Source organism: Ovis canadensis, chromosome 2 (assembly GCF_042477335.2).
Source record: "Ovis canadensis isolate MfBH-ARS-UI-01 breed Bighorn chromosome 2, ARS-UI_OviCan_v2, whole genome shotgun sequence".
NCBI classification, from domain to species: Eukaryota; Metazoa; Chordata; class Mammalia; order Artiodactyla; family Bovidae; genus Ovis; species Ovis canadensis.
In genome coordinates, this window is record NC_091246.1 from 226,568,752 (window position 1) to 226,587,633 (window position 18,882).

An 18,882-nucleotide genomic window follows, 5' to 3' on the forward strand; every position below is an offset into this window, starting at 1 on the left:
TGGAGACATGACGGCCAATGCTCGGCGTCCGAGGCGGGACTAAAGGCTAGAGGCGGGCCCTGGGGGGTCAGGGAACCAATTGTGCGCTCTATATGGGGCGGAGCTCAGATGCAGGCAATGCCTTTTGTCCTCTTCGCTACTCCGTAGTGACGAGTTTGTTACGGTGTTGCAAAAATCCGGGCTTCGAACTGTAGACTTCCCGTGCCTCTCCGCTCCCTCTGACCTTAAGTGCAACTACTGTGGGAGGGTGCGAGTCCACGCGGTGTAGTCACTGCTGGAACTCACCGCACGGGTAACGAGGAGAGGTTGGTTAAGGGACCGGTGATTTTAACACTGCTGGAGTCGATTTGGTTGCTGAATTCGCTCCCATTTCACTCTTGTGTGGTCCGAGACTGGGAATTTCAGAAAGCGTGCTGGGATCACGTATTAACCTTGGGCCCACCCCTGGTACCCGGGTGAGTGGCCGTGGTTCCTTGCGGAGTGGGAGAAACGCTGGCTGGGGACGCGGCATAGGACCTTGCTTTGGGAAGCTCTGTTTCTTAACCTCCTTTCTGCTCCAGCAGCTGCTTCTAAGTAAATTTCTGCTCAGCCATGTCGCCGGCTCCAGCTGCAGCCCAGGCTCCTGTATCGGTCTCCCTGTTTGACCTCAGCACGGATGCTCCGGTTCTTCAGGGCCTGCGCCTGGTGAGCCACTTTCCCGAGGAGGCCTTGGCCCAGTCTCTGCAGACTTCCTGTCCAGGTATTTGGGAAGGTGTGGGGTGGACCCGTGAGAGATATGACAGGACACTTTGGAGCTTATTGCTCCTCCAGGGAACACATTCTTACTGGTGTTTCCCAGTTTAGGAGCTCTTCTTGACATCTCCTTCCACTGGATAAAATTTATCAGCTCCCAACTGCAGAGTGTTTGTTTTTTTACTTTTACGCTGAAGTTTGTGTATATTTTTCTTAACTGTTATGAATTTAAGGCAACATTTGTACATGTTTTCTGATTAAAAAAGAAAAAATTTCACTCGATCGCTGGATTTCTAGAACAGGCTCCTGAATTGTCTCCAAGCAAATCTCTTGCCATTGCTCATGCCTCATCACATTAACACCACTGCCTGCAAAAACACTTCACCATTCCTTGATATCACCCAAATTTAACTATTCCAATCAAATCATTCCTTCTTGCTGAATATAGAACAACTTACTGTTGGTTTCATACTACTTTAGTTTGGCTGTTTTCTTATACTTCAAAAAAAAAAATCAACTGCATACTGTAATAGGAAATATAAGCTAAAAAGATGGTATTGGGGAAGAGTTATTTGCACAGTTTAAAAATAATCTTAACCGTATTACCAGAAACCATTCACTGGTGGCTCACATGGTAAAGAATCTGCCTGCAATGTGGGAGACCCAGGTTTGATCCCTGGGTGGGGAAGATCTGGAGAAGAGCATGACAACCCACTTCAGTGTTCTTTCCTGGAGAATTTCATGGACAGAGGAGCCTGGTGGGCTACAGTCCATGCGATTGCAAAGAGTCAGAGGACTGAGCGACTAACACTTTCACTTTCAGGATTCCTCTAAACAATCCCTGTTGTTTATTTACACACAGTGTTTATATTCATCCTATGCATATCTTTTCAGAAGCATATTTATTCTATAAAGTGATTGCTGTGTCATTTATTTCATGACTACTAGATTGTTAAATTCCTTGAAGGCAATGACGTGCCATCTCTCTCATTTGTATCTTCTGCTTTGTATATCAGACACTGAATGTAATCCTAGATAGTGTGGATTTGGGCCCATTCTACCTCTGTTTACCCTCCCCTTATTTAGGTTCAGAGGAGCGAATAAGCCCAGAAGGAAGACCATTCCAGGGTCCTCTGGATATTTCAGAGAAGTTGTTTTGTTCAACCTGTGACCAGGTCTTCCAGAACCACCAGGAACAGGTAAAAGACCAGGTGCAGAGCTAAATGTGGAAACAAAAATGTCATGGTTGGGGTAAAGAGGTAGAAATTTGTCTTTAGTGAAGGTCTACATTTTAAGTAAGGAAGTTAGTATTACCTGGTCATACTTGGTGGAGTTCTTGTTTAGGTCTCGTGTAACATAAAAGGCTGGGTCAGGCATATTTCCACATTGTTCTTCTCTCTTTGCCTTGTACCAGAGGGAACATTACAAGCTTGACTGGCATCGGTTTAACCTAAAGCAGCGTCTCAAGGACAAGCCTCTCCTGTCTGCCCTGGATTTTGAAAAGCAGAGTTCCACAGGTGATGACTGGTGGGAAAGCATGTGCGAATCAGTCATGGGGATGGAGAATGACCCTAGTTGAGCTTGAAGAAAGGTCAAAGATGGGGCACCAAGCTTTCGTATCTTTTGTTGTTCTCAGGTGATCTTTCCAGCATCTCAGGATCAGAAGACTCAGACTCAGACAGTGAGGAGGACCTGCAGATACTGGATGAGGAGAGGGCTGACTTTGACAAGCCTGCGCGACCCCGAGGCTTCCACCCACATCGGGTTCTTTTCCAAAATGCCCAGGGCCAGTTTCTTTATGCCTATCGCTGTGTCCTAGGCCCTCGCCAGGCAAGTGCCAGCACACATTGTGTGGTCAGTCCCAGCCTTTTGTACACTCAGCCTAGATTTCCCCTCAGCACAGTCTCTCATTTCTTCCCTTCCTTCCTGTTCAGGGTGGGTGTCACACTTGATGGCACAGGCTTGAACTGGCCTGAATCTTAGAAGGGTCAAGTGTAGTGGAATTCAGTTTGGAAACAGACGGATCTAGGTTGGAATTCTGGTTCTCCTACTTGATCTTGACTACCTCTGCAAGTTTCTAATTTTCTTATTATAAAATGGAGGCAAGCATGAAGCTGTTGTATCAAAAGAGATGGTGCCTGTGAATCACGTAGCCCTGGCACTTGTTTCTTACTCCCAGTAAGTGCCACAGAGATGTTTGTGCTGCTCCTGTGTCTCCAGGTGCCCCTTGAAGAACCAGAACTGCTGCTTCAGAACCTGCAGAGTGGAGGTCCCAGGGACTGTGTGGTGCTCATGGCTGCTGCTGGGCACTTTGCTGGTGCCATTTTCCAAGGGTGAGAGGGTGCTGCATGGGGCAAGGATGGAATGGATCCTGTTTGTCTGGGAGTACCATCTGATTTCCAGTACTGAGTCTGTGCTGTCTACAGACGAGAAGTGTTGACACACAAAACCTTTCACCGCTACACAGTGCGGGCCAAGCGGGGCACAGCCCAGGGGCTTCGGGATGCCCGGGGTGCAGCTGCTCACTCTGCCGGGGCCAGTCTGAGGCGCTACAATGAAGCTGCACTCTATAAGGTGAGTTATGTGTCCAAGTCAGGTGTGCCCCTAATCCCCACTTCTCTCCTCTTGACTGATTAAATGGTACAGCAGGGAGGCTGGCTCCTGTGTTCCCTGTCTTTGTTCTTTCTGGGTAGATGAAGGTAGAATGGGGTGGATGCCCAGGAGTCTGAATCCTCTCATTCTCCACTCCCCATTCCCTACACGTCATCTGTACGTCAGTTTTTGGTTGGAGGTTTAAAAGTAGCAAGTGAAGAATTACAGAGCTGAGTTACTGTCTTCTCTAGGAAGTTCGTGACCTGCTGGCAGGGCCAGACTGGGCTAAGGCACTGGAGGAGGCTGGGACAATACTGCTGCGTGCCCCCCGCTCTAGCCGGTCCTTGTTCTTCGGGGGCCGTGAGGCTCCCCTGCGCCGGGGAGATCCCCGACTTTGGGATATCCCCCTCGCTACCCGAAGACCCACCTTTCAGGAGCTACAGCGTGTACTCCATAAGCTGACCACGTTATACGTCCATGGTGAGCTTGCTTTCTAGATCCCCACACTCCCTAAATGTTCCATCCGAGCCTCGGGTTCTCATTCGTGCATCCAGGTGGTTTTCTAGCCCTTGGACTGCAGTCTGATGCCATTTTCATTGGCAGAAACCTGAGCTGGCTTCTCCTTAGCTAAGTCTTTTGTTTTATGGCAGGAGAAGACCCCCGGGAGACAAGCAGGTTGGATTTACCTCAGACACACAGGAAGAGAGTGAGAGAAAGGAAGGTTATCGAGGAAGAAAGAAAGGTCCCCAGTGATGAAAATGAGGCACTTGGGCAGAACAAGGAAGCTCCCAAACAGGGTTTGCACACCATCTGGCAATTGTCAGGTCTCTCTCTGGGGGGATGTCTGTCCTAGAAATGCAGCGGTAAATCTACTGTCATAACTTTACCCGCTTCTCTATTTATAGGTAAGCCCTTACATACTAACCCCACCCCCCCTCCCCCACACACAGACACATCTGTTCAGTTTGTGGTAGCAATTACTGAAGTATATTTTGTGATTTTTCCAAATCTCCTATCATCTCTTTTGATCACTGATGTATTTCTAGTTCTTAGAAAAGTCTTAGCATGAAGTTGATGCTTGGACGTGTGTTGTGTGGATCTTAACATAATTTACTTGCCTTCTTGGATGCACTGGTTTGGAGCTAGGGTTTGCTTCCCATGAGGCAGACTATCACCTGCATGGTTGTCAGCTGCTCCATGCTCCTCTGTTCCGACTACCCTAAGGCTGTCATGGGAATGTCCAGGGACTCTTGTCCCTGAATAGCTTCTTCTGGGTCTGCCCTGGGGCTGTGAGCCTTATATCTTCACATGATACTAATGGCTTCAGCTCTTGATATGCTACTTTATCTTGGGTGACAAAATACAATTTTATTTCAAATGATCTGGATTATCTCTCTATGTACATTCTTAGGCATCTGGGGCAGCCCACACCCTTCTACCCTCTGCTTATTCCTTAGATGGATCTAACATAGCAACTTTTTCCCCCTAGGATCAGAGTCAGAGGGAGAGGCTGGCTCCCAGGTAGAGTTGGAAGTAGTAGAGGTGACACTGGGAACGCTGGATCTTCGTGAGTTTGAGGTATTTCCCAAGCAAAGGAGGAGAAAAAGGAATAAGAGGGAGAGAAAGCAAGACCTGGAGTCTGGGGCACAAATGACTCTTTCCCAGCAACCAAAGGAAGATGAGGCCCTTTCAGGGTCAGCCCCCTTGCGGCCTCCCTGGGATGAGGCCACGTCCCCCTGTCAGTCGGAGCTCTGGGATGTGCTTCTAGCTGCTTGCCGAGCTGGAGATGTGGGGATGCTGAAGGACCGACTCACTGCCAGCCCCCTAGACCCTGGAGTTCTGCCTCTGCTCAGTGCCCCCTTGGGCTCTGGTGGCTTCACTCTTCTGCACGCAGCGGCCGCAGCTGGGAGAGGCTCAGTGGTTCGCCTGCTGCTGGAGGCAGGTGCGGACCCCACTGTGCAGTAAGTGAGGTCTTCATGCCGATCCCCGCTAGGGTACAGAGGATGATCTGGACGCTAATCTTGGCCTTGCCTAATTGACAATATTTCCCTTGGTCTGCTTGGGCGATGTTGGGAGGTGCAGCAGGCAAACCAAACGTGTTTGGGGGTTTTTCGCACTTAGGGATTCCCGAGCTCGGCCACCGTATACAGTTGCAGCTGACAGATTGACACGCAATGAGTTCCGGAGGTTCATGGAGAAGAATCCAGATGCTTGTGATTACAGCAAAGCTCAGGTCAGCTGGAGAAGGAAGCAGCAGAATGGGAAGGCATCAGAGATGCTGGCTAGATCTTTTCTACTCTCCTACAGTCTTATCAAGGATAGTCTGTACAGATCTTTACCTTTTGCTTTCCTGGAAATCCTCCAGGTGCCAGGGCCGCTAACAGCAGAAATGGAGGCACGGCAGGCCACTCGGAGAAGGGAGCAGAAGGCAGCCCGGCGGCACCGGGAGGAACAGCAGCGGAAGCGGCAGGAGCAGGAAAAGCAGGAGCAAGAAGAGCAGCGGCGATTTGCTGCCCTCAGCGACCGGGAGAAGGTGAGGCTGGGGGTTCTTCCTTCCACAGCAACACTTCCCCAGAGGTCTGATCTCTTCCCTGGTGTGCAGCCGTCACTTCTTGGACACGTTCTCCACCGCTGAGGCCTTGTGCTTAACACAGCTTCTTTTCCCCTCAGAGAGCTCTGGCTGCAGAGCGCAGACTAGCTGCCCAGTTGGGAGCCCCCAACCCTCAGACCCCCGACCCTGCCGTCACCGTCAGCAATATTCCGTATGTGGAGGGGGCAGGTGTGGGGGGTGGGCTGTGATGTGGGCGGGGCCATTCTGTACAAGTAGAGCAAGTGCTGCTCTGTGTTCACAACGGCTGTTGAGGGGATATGAGATGTTTTGGGAACCTCTGGAATAAAAACAGAAGTGACAGGAGGGTGGGTGGGGAAGGCTTGGATTGGAACGTTTCTGGGATTCCTCTCCAGCCATTTTCTCCCTCTTATTCAGACGCTGCTGGAGTTGTGGGATGTCTCTCCAAGGCCTTGTTCCTTTTCACTACCTTGACTTCTCTTTCTGCTCCACACACTGCCTCCGGGATCATCGCAGTCAGGCTGGGAAGCCCTCTTCCTGATCCCTTACAGCTCCACCTGGGACCAGTGCTAGGCCCTGAGAGGGCACACTCCCCCTGGCCCTAGGCTGCTTCTTCCCCCACGGAACCAGTGTTTGGAAGATTAGGGTGAAGGACATTCAGGAACCAGGGCAAAGACAGGGCCACAGAGGTTTGTGGAGCTGGTACTGTCTCTGGAACTTTAATCACAATAAAGTTTGGCAAGGAAACTGCACTTGTACTTCCATTCAGGCCCGTGGCCTTTGTTTCCTTACGGTCACCATGGCTAGCACGAATGGATCCTGCCCACTGCGCTTGTCCCACGTCCAAGGATTACCTTTCTTTCAGTGCCCACTTAACTCCATTGGTTCAGAGGCACTTGAGAGGGAATAGATGTACGTCCTGTGCTTGGTGCTATTGAGGATGGGCCTATCCAGGAACTGGATTTGGGGCTGAGGAGGCACGTTTTCTAGCTCCAGCAACGTGATTCTGTTGTGGGCTCCCCTGGGAAACAGCAGGGGTCTTGGCACATAGAGGGTCTGCTGCGGCCCCCGCTTTGTCCAGTAGCGGCCCAAGTTAAACCCATTGATCCAGACTTGGCCCTGGGGAGTAGAGGAAAAGAAAGGATCAGCTCTCAGAGGGGTAGAATTATCCCCTTGCTTGGGGGTGGGGGGGTTTCCTAATCAGAGGAATAATTTGTGCTCTCCCTTCTTCCATGGTTTTCCCCTCTTACCACCCTACCTCTCACCCCACCCCCACCATCAGCAATACCTTCGTCCATCCAGGTAGAAACAGAAATGTGTCCCCGCCTGAGTTTAAAATTGGGAAGGTGGTAGAGTAGAAGGTGGGGCCGGAGGGGGTCTGAGGATGTGAGCTTTTCAGCGGCTGGATGGGAAACCACTCTTTGACAAGATTGTCAACTTTCAGGGGGAACATCAGCCATTGGGTAAGGACTGTCTGCCCCAGAATTGGTGGCTGTAACAGGCCCTGTGAAGAAGGCAAATGAAAAATCATCATTTACTAAGTTCTAAGGCCAGACTACTGCTACTCAAGCCCTGGAATGCACCTAGTGGCCATGTCCAGATCCCCCACCAGCTGCTGCTTTGCTCTCTAAGCCCTAAGGCTGTAGCTCTTCCTTTAGGTCCTTATCTTTTCTAGGGAGTTCAGTAAAGAAGAGTATGGGGGCGAGGGAGTGGGCAAAACGAGCTCACCTTGAAGTCACTGCTGTTAGACCCAAAACTGAGCCTCCCCATGTTCTCCAGCAGGACATCCAGTGTGGCCCCTATTTTCCCCATCAAAAATAGGTTATGTTTCATGTTTCGTTCCAAAACACCCTGAAACACCTGTGGATGAGAGTATCTGTGAAAGGGAGCGGCTCAGCATCTACCTTGTGGCCACCACCCAGGAAGCTACATTAATAGACACTAATAATAGACACTATTATTTAGAGGGCAAAGAGAACAAAGCCCTTCTGTCAGTTCCTTCTAGAACCTTATCCTTTGTCAAACTCTTCCTCATCCCACCTTATCCTCTGCAAATGTGAGCAGGCAATGGGAAAAGGTAGATACCGGAAACTTTGCTGGGGAGGAAAGGAAATGGGCTCATAGGTAGCCTGGAATTAGGTTCTCACCCCATCCACCATCACGTAGGCACGGTCATGGACTCCATTGTTTGGCACCCAGAGTTGTGTTGGCTCAGAAACAGTATCGGTCAGATAGGTCCGATACAACATATAGCCATGGACCTAGGTGTGGAAGAACGAGTAAATAAGATGTGCTGAGAGACAAGAAAGGATACTGTGGGGAAGACGCATAACTCAGGGGACCCTTGGTATAGCTGTTGGTGGATTATGCTTTACCTGGTTGACAGCCTCAAAGGTCATTGGCAGGACTGAATGGATGGGACCTTGGGGGCATAGGAAGTCTAAGAAGTCCAGCAAATTCCCATCCTATTAGAATAAGGGGAAAGTATCAGAATATAAGGGAACTTTCAGAATAGAGGGCTGGGCAGAATCAGAGAATAATGGGGAGGAGCTTACCAGGTGTAGGGTCAAAGGTCCAAGCGTCATCTTGGGGCTGGGGGGAGGTAAAGGTCCCAAGGGAACTTCCTGGAACTGAGCCCAAATTCTCTCAGGAGCCATAGGAAAAGCACACAAAGAAACCCTATTCCAAGACCCTAGTGTGCAGGGTTCTTAACTGGGGGTCCAGGGAAGGGCTTCAGGGGTCATGAAGATTCTCTAATATTGTATGTATTTGTATCTCCCCAGGAAGTCCCATCTGAGTGAGAAATGCTGCAATAGGCTGCTCAGAGGGTTTTGTGGTCCAGACAACAATCATTGACTTATGGGACCCCTTTACGAACAATTTAGGCACCCCTCCCCCTAAATTAGTAAAAGCCTTTGGCACTTAATGAAGTGGTAGGGCACCTTGCTGATGACATTTCGAATAGCAAAAAGCTTGGGTGTGGGGTCCCCTGCTTCGGATATGGGTGCGTCGTAGTCATAGCTGGTAGTAATTGGAAGAAAGCGTCCCTTCTCATCAGCACCTAGTCAAACCAATTTAATTAATTCAATGCATCGTTCAGATGACAGGCCTAAGCAAAGAAATTCATGCAGAGAATTTTGCTCTCAGAAGGGACGATGGTAGCCATATCCAGCTTCTAGACATCCTAATCCACACATTCCTCAGACTCTAATTCCTTGCTGCCTCCCTGCCTCCACCCCAGAGACCATCTAGACTCACCATTCCAGTATCCAAAGTTGGTACCTCCGTGGAACATGTACCTGAAGTGGGGGAGAGTGGGGGGAAAGGTAGAAGCTGACCCACTGAATCTTAACCTTCATCCCTAACACCCAGTTACAGATTTCATGTTGGCCCCTGTGCCTCCAGTTACATGTTCACACTGGCTCCCAACTTGAGCATTTTCTCTAGTCCTTTGGTTACAGCTGGAATGGAACGTGTGGAGTGATTCTGGCCCCAGTAATCCAGCCAGCCTGTGTAGTACTCAGAGTTCACCTAGAGTGTGAAGTGAAAGGAGCTGTGAGCAAGATGGGACCTGAGCGCCACCCATTCCCCACGCTGCCTCTTGCTTTGATTGGCCTCCCCTCTGGCTCCTCACCAGGGGCCCGCGGGGTTCATACTTCCGAAGCAGGCCAAAGATCTTGGTCATGTTGTCAGCTGCAGAAAGGAGGCAAAGGTGCAAGGTAAGCAACATGAAACAGGTGCCCCTTTCCCAGACTTCATTCTGAACCCTTGCTTGGGAGACCTGGGCCAAAATCTACAGTGGTATAGAGTCCCTGGAGGGAGCCACATTTGAGTCCTTCAGGCCCATCTGTGGTGAAGAGCAAAATCTTGTCTCCAAGCAGCGATCGGAAGAGCCCAGCTAGGTGCCTCATGTAGCTCACGTCACAGGCTCTGTAGCTACCGTATTCATTCTCCACCTGCCAAGGGAAAGGAAAAGTGGAGGTCAGCTCTGAGGTGGAGAAATTAAGGGCACTGGCACCTCCTTCCCCTAGCCCAGTCAACTTTCCACTGGTACCTGAATGCTAATGATGTTGCCCCCATTGTGGTAGAGCCATGGATATATCCTGGGCAGCAAGACCTTGAACCAGGAGTCCACTGCAGCAAGGAAGTCTAAAGGAAGGGGCAGTGCTCTGCTAGTTAGGACACTGCCACCTCCTTGGCCCCCACCCATAGCATCAGTGCTAGCATCTTGAGTGCCGCCTGAACTCAGGGAAGCACTGTGTACCATCCCACTTGTCCATAACTCCGTCTGGGAAGCAGTGACTTGTCAGAGGAAACTCTGAACCCTAAGCACTAGTATATTTGCATGGCAATGAAATTTAAGCATAGGAAACAAAGCAGTGTTTCTTGAGAATTCATTTTTTAAATGTCAGAAAAAAATGGTAAAACACATCACATGGAGTTATTACGTAACCATATGTAATATACACTTGAGATCGCTATGACATAGCACACATGTTTGTGTGCCTGTGTGCTCAGTCGTGTCTGATTCTTTGTGACCCCATGGACTCTAGGGGTTACAGGCTCCCTCCAGACTCAGGTATGAAGTAGCATGGGAATTCACAAAATTGTAGAATGTCTGACCCACACCTGATGGAACTGCCAGTCCAGGACATTTAAGTCAGCAAATGAAAGATCATTATATGAGGTGGCATGCCTTCAATTCTCAACTCCTGTTGGTGATTTTTGTTGACTCACCCTCAGGGTCTTCATGCATGACCTCTGCCTCCTTACCTAGGTGACTCCAACTCAGGCTTCAGGTCTCAACTTACATTTCACTTCCCCAAGAAAACCTCTGATATCCTAGATGAGGGTAGATTCCCCGTTACACTCTCTCACATCACCTCGTACTCCCTTTTCAAGTGCTTAAGAAATTAAAATTAAGCGTTTGTGTCTGTAATTGTTTCCTATCGGTCTCCCCTACTAGTGAGCAGGAACCTTCGTCTGTCAGGTTCATCGGCTGCATCCCTGTCATTGAGGACAATGCCTAGAAGACAGCGGACTCTCAAAGGTGGAGTCAATGAAAGATGTTTTAGAGGCTATCTTTATATTCTTAAAACATTTAATTCCTTTACATTTTGTGTTCTGTATAAAGGAGGGCCAGGTTGCACTGCCTCCTTTAATCCAAGCATACATTAAATCGCATCCCTTGAATGATAAAAATTTAACATGACCAGAACTATTGTTTTTCCCCCAAATGTTGATCTTTTGCCACCCCTAGTCTTCTCTGTCTTCCCTAAGTCAGTACATGGCACCACCACCTTGACTGGCTGGATACTTAATTCCCTTCTTTCCTCATCTTACCCATACTGTCCTCCCGCCCCTCCGCCACTGCTCCCTTTTTCATCAAAATCTGTCAGTTGAGTCCTGTTGACCTTTATCTCCAACCTATAGCTCATTTCTGCCCTCTTCTTTGCATTTCCACCACTACCACAACCAGGAGCCATCTCTCTCTCCTCAACTACAATCATAGTCTCCCAGTTAAGTTTCTCCACCTCTACCCTTGCTCCCCTCAATCCATTTTCCACATCCAGGCTAACGTAGTCTGAAAACAAATCAGATAATTTTGGTTAAACTCTCTCAATGACTTTCTACTGTGCTTACAATAAAAGCCAAACCCCTTACAATGGTCTGAAAGGTCCTGCATTAACACTCACTATATAGCTCCAATTTCTCATACTACTCTCCCTTACACGCTGTGTTCCAGCCATGCTGGCCTCACTCATAACAGTGTTCTGTCCTACCTCTGGGCCTTAAAACACACCATACCTGGGAATTCCCTGTGGTCCAGTAGTTAGGGCTCTGAGCTTTCACTGCCAAGGGGCCAGGTTCAATCCCTTATCTGAACCACGATCCCACAAGACTCACAGCACAGCCCTCCCCCCAGAAAAGTACGCCATTCCTCTACCTGGTCATTCTGACTTCACTCTTCATATGACCAGTGCTTTCCCTTTCCTAGAGTAACTGAAATATCATCTCAGAAAAGCCTTTCTGGCTTTCCTACCTAAAGAGGCCCTGTTACTTACTATCTCAACTCCTTGTCCATTTTCTTGTGTAGTATTTTTAAAATAATCTTATATAGGTGTTTTTTTTTTTTTTTAATTAATGTGTCTTCCACACTGAGTCCTCTGGTCCCCCTGTCCTGCTGGGCAAGATTAAAACAGTAAATAATTTGAATGAGTGGTCTCTGTTTTGGGTACCCAAATGACCCATTTTGTTGTTTGCTTTTTTCTGAGTCCAGTCTTTTTTTTTTTCTCTACCCACCTGGATCTGAGGTTCTCAGATGAATTTTAGGCTTTCGAAGCAACCAGGCTGGGAGACCCCCCTGAGACAAACATAAAGACAACAAAAAAGTGAGTGGGCTTTGTTGTGTGAGAGTAGAATAAGGTAGGTAAGAAGGGAGGAAGTTGAGGGTAGTGATGGAAGTGGCCTCAGAGTCAGGGCACATGGGAAGCTGTGCTTCTATCCCTTCTCCAACTAACTCACCATCTCCCACTCTGCACAGATGTAAGGTCCTGGTCTCAGTATGACCAACAGGTTCGCTAAAGTTGCCTCTTGCAGAAATGCAAAGAGGTCACGGCTGCCATTAAAGTTATAGACCCCAGGCTCTGGCTCATGGTAGTTCCAGGGCACATAACTGAAAAAGGAAGAGGTTAACAGGGCCCAAGACAGGGAGAAGCCAGGGAGGCCAAGGGGCTCAGGCCTGCAGGAATCTCCAGAAGCTGTGGGAAGGAGGTCCTGGCCCTCCCCTTTCCCACCCTTGGCAGGGAAGCCCTGGAGCTACAATCCTCATACCCAGCCAGTCTTCCTGTCCTGGTCCCCTTCTTAAGGGCATGGTAGGAGGAGTGAATCCCACCCTTCCATGACTCTCATGTGCACTTCTTACAACTGTACTACGTTGAGGCCACTCATTCGCATCTTGAAAAGCCGGTCTGCCCAAAGCACCCGCGGTACGCGAAAGTAGTGCAGGCTGCCAGACACGTAGCGGAAAGGGGCCCCGTCCAGGAGGAATCTGTTATGATCCCGATCCACTACGAAAGACCGAGTGTCTGCCTGTAACGGGAGAGACAGTGCTCACAGGGGTCTGGAGTCCGGGGTCAGCGTCTCCCAAAAGCAGAGGAGACAGAACTAGCCCTTCCCAGTATTTTGTTGTTTTCACTTTCACTCTCTCCTCCGCCTGTCTCACCGCACCCAGCGGCTGGTTCGATTCTCCCATCCTACCTGGGGCAGCAGCAGCGTCAGGAGCGGGAGCAGCAGGGAGGGAAGGCAGAGAGGTTTCTTGGGAGCCATGGCGCTTTCGGGGCTCTTCCAGTCAGAGACGGTGGTCCGACGGTCACGTGGCAGATTCCTGGGAGAGAACCTCAGCGAGCAAGTGGGCGGAGACCACTGCAAGTTGTCAGGCGATTAGCCTGGACTTTGTCTCCAGCCTGCAACTGCCTGCTACTCTACTAGTTTGTAAACCCCTCTATATCTTGCTACTGGTTCATGAACCAGCTTCATCATGGGAGCTTGTTAGAAATGCAGAGTCTCAGACCCTACCTCAGACCTGTAGAATCAGAAGTTGTATTTCAACAAGATTTCCGGGTGCTCTGAGCACATTCAGGATTAAGAAGTAGATTTCTGCTACACTGAGCCCCCTGAGGATAGGGAAAGCCTTGTCCATCCTGAGTCCTCTGCTGCTATCACAGGGCTCAGTACACAGCAGGTTAAATCTAGATGAATGTCAGATCTAGGTTCAGACCCAAGGGAAACCAGAGGATATCTTCTCAGTATATGAAAGGGGAGTGGGAGTTGGGGTGGGGATCAGGTTACAAGAGGAATCTTCTTCCTAGAGAATCCTGTCCTGTTTCAACAAAAGAGACCATCTAGGCCATCCTATCATCTTTGGATGTGTGCCCCTTTCCAATTTACCCCTGCCTGGGCAAGAGACATCAAAGTTCCAAGGTTTGGAAATTTGTGAATTTCCATCACTCACTGCCTTCACAGTCCCAAGCCTGGGATGTGAAGACCAGGATAGTTATTATTGTTATTTCTGCTTATGGACACTACTCAGGGCTATGCATCAATCGCTATAGTAAGCACTTCACCTCTCATTTAATCTTCAAACAACTCCATGAAGTAGATAATAATCTCCATTTTACTGATGAGGTGATTGGAGGATAGAAATATTAGCCCGTTAACAAGGTCACATAACTAGTTTAGTAGAGCTGGGATTTGAATGAGGCAGTCTGGCCTCAGAGTTCATGCATTTAACTTTAGGTACTCTTACACCTATTTTACAGTTAAGGAAAGTGAGGTTCCTAGAGGCTAAGTAACTTGTCCAGGTGACACAGCTAATGGGCTATTAAGATTCCGACCCTAGTCTAGTTGAAGAGCTTGAGCTCTTAACTACTGTGATTACGGTAATAAGATACAGGCCAGAGCCCCCAAGGTTGTACTGATCAGAGCTGCAAAGGGGTGCAAACTGCCAGCTCCCGCCCCCTCTGAGCATCCACCTCCAGGCTGGACCCCAGTCGGCCACCCGGTGCACGGGAGGTATGACGCCTCCTACCTCTGGCATTGGGAGAGGCAGGTCCTGGGGGCCTCGGGCCGAGCCCGGCTTTGCTCCCCTTTGACGTAGGTGCCTGCGTCTTGACCCTCACTGCAGGCCAGGTGGGGAACCCTCACCCGGGTCCTGGGACCCCTTCTCCCCCAGGCCTAACCCGCCCCCGGCCTCTCAGCTCCACGCCCCCACATCGTCCTAGTGCTCAGCGGTTGCTAGGATACTGCGGGCCGTTACGCCGGCGCGGACTGATGACGTACTACTGCTTCCGGCCCCTGGCGCTTCCCTCCCGCTGAAGCCGGGTGAGTGTGGTGTCCTGGCTGGCCCACCCAGACCGAGACCCGGAGTGGGTTCTGCAAGCGGTGGGTCCAGGCCTCGCATTCCTCTCCGGATCTACCCCGTGCCCTGCCTCTACAGCCCAACGGGGTGTGCGAGTGAGGGGCTGCCTGAAGGTGGGCCGGGGTTGGAGGAAGTGGCCTGGGAGTCGCCGCTGGGCCTGGGCCTTTTTAAGGCACCTGACCCGAGCCTTCTTGGAGCGGGCGTTGCCAGGGCTTATTTTCTCTAGGTTTGGAGACCTGGGCCTGAGCGCTTCACGTTGGCCCTTTAGGGGGGGTCATCTGGATTGTGCCCCGCCCATGACCTGCCATTCTTTTCCTTCCAGCATGATCTGCTGGAGCCCCAGCAGCTTGCCTGAAAGAGACCACTCGACCTGGACGAACCCTTTGGCAGCTTCAGACCGTCCTTGAGAAGGATGACTGAGACACTATGGGCCACGCGCTTTGCATCTGCTCTCGGGGAACTGTCACCATTGACCATAAGCGCTACCTCTTCATCCATAAACTGGGGGAGGGGTGAGTGTTTTGGAAATCATTTAGTCCCAAGAATTGTGGTGTTTGAAGGACAGCAGTCAGCACAAGATAGGGGCACAGAGCCTCTAATTCGCCGGCCGGAGCCCAGCTCCTTGGTGGTCAAGAAAGTGGATTGTGGAACCAGTCTTCCTAGAGTCACCATGTATGGCCTTGATAAGCCCTAGTTGCTTTATCTGCTTATTAGAGCTAATTTTGCTTCAATGATGGGGCTGTGAGGACTAAATGAGATAATTCGTATCAAGTGTCTCCCCTATTGCCTGATAAATAGCACTTGATAAAGGTTGGCTGTTATTTATTTAGTATTTATTGAAGCCCTGCATAAAGACCATAGGACCTAGAAAATGACTGTGTCCTTGCTCTATGTGAATAATCTTCAGACTTCTTTTAGAGTCACACCTTGGGAGGGTTGCTAGTAAACGGGAGACACCCCCCCCCTCCCCTCGCACTTCTTCCCAGGGAATTCCTCTGGATCCCAGCAGTATGGGAGATGACCTTGGTCCTTCACTGACCCCTTTGGCCCACAGTGGGTTCAGCTTTGTGGACCTAGTGGAGGGGTTGCATGATGGACAGTTCTACGCCCTGAAGCGAATCCTGTGTCATGAGCAGCAGGACCGGGAGGAGGCCCAACGAGAAGCAGACATGCATCGCCTCTTCCATCACCCCAACATCCTTCACCTCGTGGCTTATTGTCTGAGAGAGCGAGGCACTAAACATGAGGCCTGGCTGCTGCTACCCTTCTTCAAGGTCAGAAAGTCTCCTGGCTATGGATGGGATTGCAACAGAGCGGTGTGTGCCAAGGGCTATCATGAGCACTCAAGCACATTAGGAAGCAGAAGTCATGTTCTGGTTTGAACATTTCAGATTTGGGGTTTAAGGAACCCACCTGGGGCTGTAGGGTGTGTGGTGAAATTGCTATAAATTCTGACATAGGGAAAGAATCAGGCTCAGGGAGCAGAGGCTAAAAACATCAGCTGCGGGGAAACTTGTTTTGCAGAGAGGTACGCTGTGGAATGAGATAGAAAAGCTGAAGGACAAAGGCAACTTCTTGACTGAAGAGCAAATCATTCAGCTGCTGCTGGGTATCTGCAGAGGCCTTGAGGCTATTCACACCAAGGGTTATGCCCACAGGTCAGTGGGAGGCTCCATGTACTTGCTGGACAGAAAGGAAGAGCCTCATGAAGAGAAATGAGAGATCTCTGTGCTCTTCTCCAGGAACAGTCCCCATGATTCTTTTGCCCCCCCTAGGGTCTTGGGCTTTTGGTTCAGGGATGCTCATGGGTCATTTCTACTTCCCTGCAGGGACCTGAAACCCACCAATATCTTGCTTGGCGATGAGGGGCAGCCAGTTCTGATGGACTTGGGGTCCATGAATCAAGCATGCATCCGCGTGGAGGGCTCCCGCCAGGCTCTGGCCCTCCAGGTAAGAGTTTCCAGAGTCCTTTGCCCATCTCTTCCTCATCAACCCCTTCTGGTCCATGCCCCAGTTTGGTCACATGACCAAAACCTGTGCCCTGCTTCTGAGCTCTGGGGCCACTGTTCCAGGACTGGGCAGCCCAGCGGTGCACCATCTCCTACCGGGCCCCGGAGCTCTTCTCCGTGCAAAGCCACTGTGTCATCGATGAGCGGACTGATGTTTGGGTGAGGAGCGTGTGGGTGGGAACGTGGAAGGGGAGGAGTGCTGCTCTGTGGCTGCTGTGAACTGGAGGAGCAAGTCTTTGGTTTCCAACGCATGGGGCCCCAGGAAGCATGTATGTCCCAATCTCCCCTTGACTTCCTTCCTGGGAACTATCACTGACACTGTACTCAGTTGCTCAGGAAGTGATGTAATCTTGCCCTTTGAGCAGGATAAGTATAACTAAATGTCAGGGCTGGAGGCAGCGGCTCAGCACAAGACGCAGAGGCCTCCAGCTAACTGGCAGTTTCTCTGGGGCCCTGGTGGTGTCACGTGACTGAAGTCTGCATACTGCAGCCTCCTTTCACTACAGAATGAAACAGAGAGAGATGACTCCATTGGCCCTCTTCCAAGGAATAACCAAGTTATGCTCAGTCCCTAGGCTGTGTGCTATATGCCATGATGTTTGGGGAAGGCCCTTACGACATGGTGTTCCAGAAGGGTGACAGCGTGGCCCTTGCAGTGCAGAACCAACTCAGCATCCCGCAGAGCCCCAGGTGAGCTTGAAAGGGGCAGGGGCACTCCAGGCTCCTCCCTTCTGTTTGCAGGGGTCAGAGCACAGGGGGCGGCCACCTCCTTCACGCTCCCCTTCTTCTTCTGCAGGCATTCTTTAGCCTTGCGGCAGCTGCTGACCTCAATGATGACTGTGGACCCCCAGCAGCGCCCTCACATTCCTCTGCTCCTGAGTCAGTTGGAGGTGCTGCAGCCCTCGGCTCGGGACGAGCACACTACCCACATCTGAACAAACCCGTGGCCACGTTGAGAAGTTGGCCCCTGTGCCTTGGCAAGGAGCCGCCCTCCCTCAGTAGAATCTCCATCCATTCAGTCCAGGACCGTGCCCTTGTCACTGGGGGCAGCTGGGGCCTGGGACAGTTTGCTCGGTCTTTTGTCTCTGATTCTGCTCTCTCACCCCCAAAAGCAGTAACTGGACTGGAGGCCTGCCTGGGGGGTAGTGAGGGATGGGGAGAGGGGAACTGGTAGAATATAGTCAAGGCTCTGAGCAGGACTGCTGAGCATACATCATGATCTGCTTCCAAATCTGGGGGCAGGAGAATGTATAAAACAAGAATAAAGTGAAAGCAGCTTGGTGTGATCTTAGTCTTGTTGTTCCTGGAGTGAGAGGAGGTGCAGGGCGCCCAAAGGCTGGCTGCCTTTTCTGGGGGAGAGCCTGGAGAGAAGAGGGACTGGCAAAGCCTCAGGAGTGGCGTGACCATCCCTCCACATTTGGAGGCAGGTGTCCCTACCTTAGATCTGGCCGGTGGGGGAGTAGGCACTTCTTCTCCTAGCTTGTCTTAGTCAAAAACTTCAAACTGCTCTGGCCTGAGCTGCTTTCTATGCCAAGAACTGGGCCAAGGGCCCCCTTAAAGCACCCTCACCTCATTCTTTCTTCATTCCCATGGCTGGGTAGCTTAGTCAGAGAAACCCAGCTGGTTTTCCAGGAAGGGCTTCTGGGTGGAGACACCTGAGGAAGCTTTGGGACAAGCACACAACTGGTTTCCAGCCTCTGCCTGGGGGCAAGGGGAGTGGAAGTGGTGGATATTTTAGTCCAGAATCTCTCCCAGATGGTTCTGGTTCACACATGGTTAATGATTAATGGGGCCTGTGTGGTGTGGCAGTATCCAGCTGCCACTTCCTGCCTCCTCTGCTGAGTAAACAGGGGCCCTGCCTTTGCTGGGCTGGAAACCTGTTCCCTTGGGAAGGGCACTGTGTCCCTGAATCACCAGGGAGGGGAGGGGAGGGCAGGGTTGGCACCTCCTGCTCCTGAGAGTGACGCCCCCCCCCCCCGCCAACTGTGCCCACCCCCCAACTGCTGACGTCAGTGTGGGTCCTGGGGTGCCTATTAGCAACCTTGAAGTTTTCCCCAGGG

The 18,882-nt window shown here is 50.7% G+C and overlaps 3 protein-coding genes and 1 long non-coding RNA gene across 15 annotated transcripts; 3 read left to right on the top strand and 1 right to left on the bottom strand.

Moving 5' to 3' along the window:
- The first annotated feature begins 107 nt into the window (after window positions 1-107).
- ANKZF1 (ankyrin repeat and zinc finger peptidyl tRNA hydrolase 1) lies at window positions 108-6,645 on the top strand. 2 transcript variants are annotated; one of them, XM_069574586.1, is made up of 14 exons: window positions 108-455; window positions 561-739; window positions 1,819-1,931; window positions 2,147-2,249; window positions 2,369-2,562; window positions 2,953-3,065; window positions 3,159-3,306; window positions 3,576-3,804; window positions 3,975-4,121; window positions 4,814-5,285; window positions 5,446-5,557; window positions 5,690-5,857; window positions 5,995-6,086; window positions 6,311-6,645. In XM_069574586.1, the coding sequence occupies exons 2-14, from the start codon at window positions 592-594 to the stop codon at window positions 6,432-6,434; spliced, it is 2,163 nt and encodes a 720-aa protein (XP_069430687.1). In that variant the 5' UTR covers window positions 108-455; window positions 561-591; the 3' UTR covers window positions 6,435-6,645. The 2 variants fall into 2 exon arrangements, with proteins under 2 accessions (XP_069430687.1, XP_069430686.1); XM_069574585.1 differs by having other exon boundaries at window positions 144-455; window positions 564-739.
- Window positions 6,584-14,724, bottom strand: GLB1L (galactosidase beta 1 like). 4 transcript variants are annotated; one of them, XM_069574588.1, is made up of 17 exons: window positions 14,484-14,724; window positions 13,154-13,280; window positions 12,819-12,985; window positions 12,419-12,569; window positions 12,197-12,257; window positions 9,948-10,042; window positions 9,675-9,849; window positions 9,528-9,586; window positions 9,303-9,424; window positions 9,152-9,192; window positions 8,836-8,954; window positions 8,449-8,523; window positions 8,269-8,358; window positions 8,041-8,154; window positions 7,622-7,753; window positions 7,182-7,397; window positions 6,584-7,012 (listed from the first exon to the last, which is right to left on the bottom strand). In XM_069574588.1, exons 2-17 carry the CDS (start codon window positions 13,220-13,222, stop codon window positions 6,755-6,757), a joined length of 1,944 nt encoding a protein of 647 aa, XP_069430689.1. In that variant the 5' UTR covers window positions 13,223-13,280; window positions 14,484-14,724; the 3' UTR covers window positions 6,584-6,754. The 4 variants fall into 4 exon arrangements, with proteins under 4 accessions (XP_069430689.1, XP_069430688.1, XP_069430691.1 ...); XM_069574587.1 differs by having other exon boundaries at window positions 13,154-13,318; window positions 14,484-14,714; XM_069574590.1 differs by lacking the exons at window positions 12,419-12,569; window positions 12,819-12,985.
- Window positions 6,886-12,109, top strand: LOC138432899 (uncharacterized). Its single transcript, XR_011254042.1, has 2 exons — window positions 6,886-9,612; window positions 10,860-12,109. It is a non-coding gene; the product is annotated as an uncharacterized lncRNA (long non-coding RNA).
- STK16 (serine/threonine kinase 16) lies at window positions 14,700-18,108 on the top strand. Of its 8 annotated transcripts, none has more exons than XM_069574593.1 (8): window positions 14,700-14,776; window positions 15,136-15,325; window positions 15,868-16,087; window positions 16,338-16,471; window positions 16,643-16,763; window positions 16,886-16,981; window positions 17,391-17,512; window positions 17,619-18,108. In XM_069574593.1, exons 2-8 carry the CDS (start codon window positions 15,240-15,242, stop codon window positions 17,755-17,757), a joined length of 918 nt encoding a protein of 305 aa, XP_069430694.1. In that variant the 5' UTR covers window positions 14,700-14,776; window positions 15,136-15,239; the 3' UTR covers window positions 17,758-18,108. The 8 variants fall into 8 exon arrangements, with proteins under 8 accessions (XP_069430694.1, XP_069430699.1, XP_069430695.1 ...); XM_069574598.1 differs by having other exon boundaries at window positions 14,707-14,776; window positions 15,800-16,087; XM_069574594.1 differs by having other exon boundaries at window positions 14,742-14,926.
- Window positions 18,109-18,882: the final 774 nt, after the last annotated feature.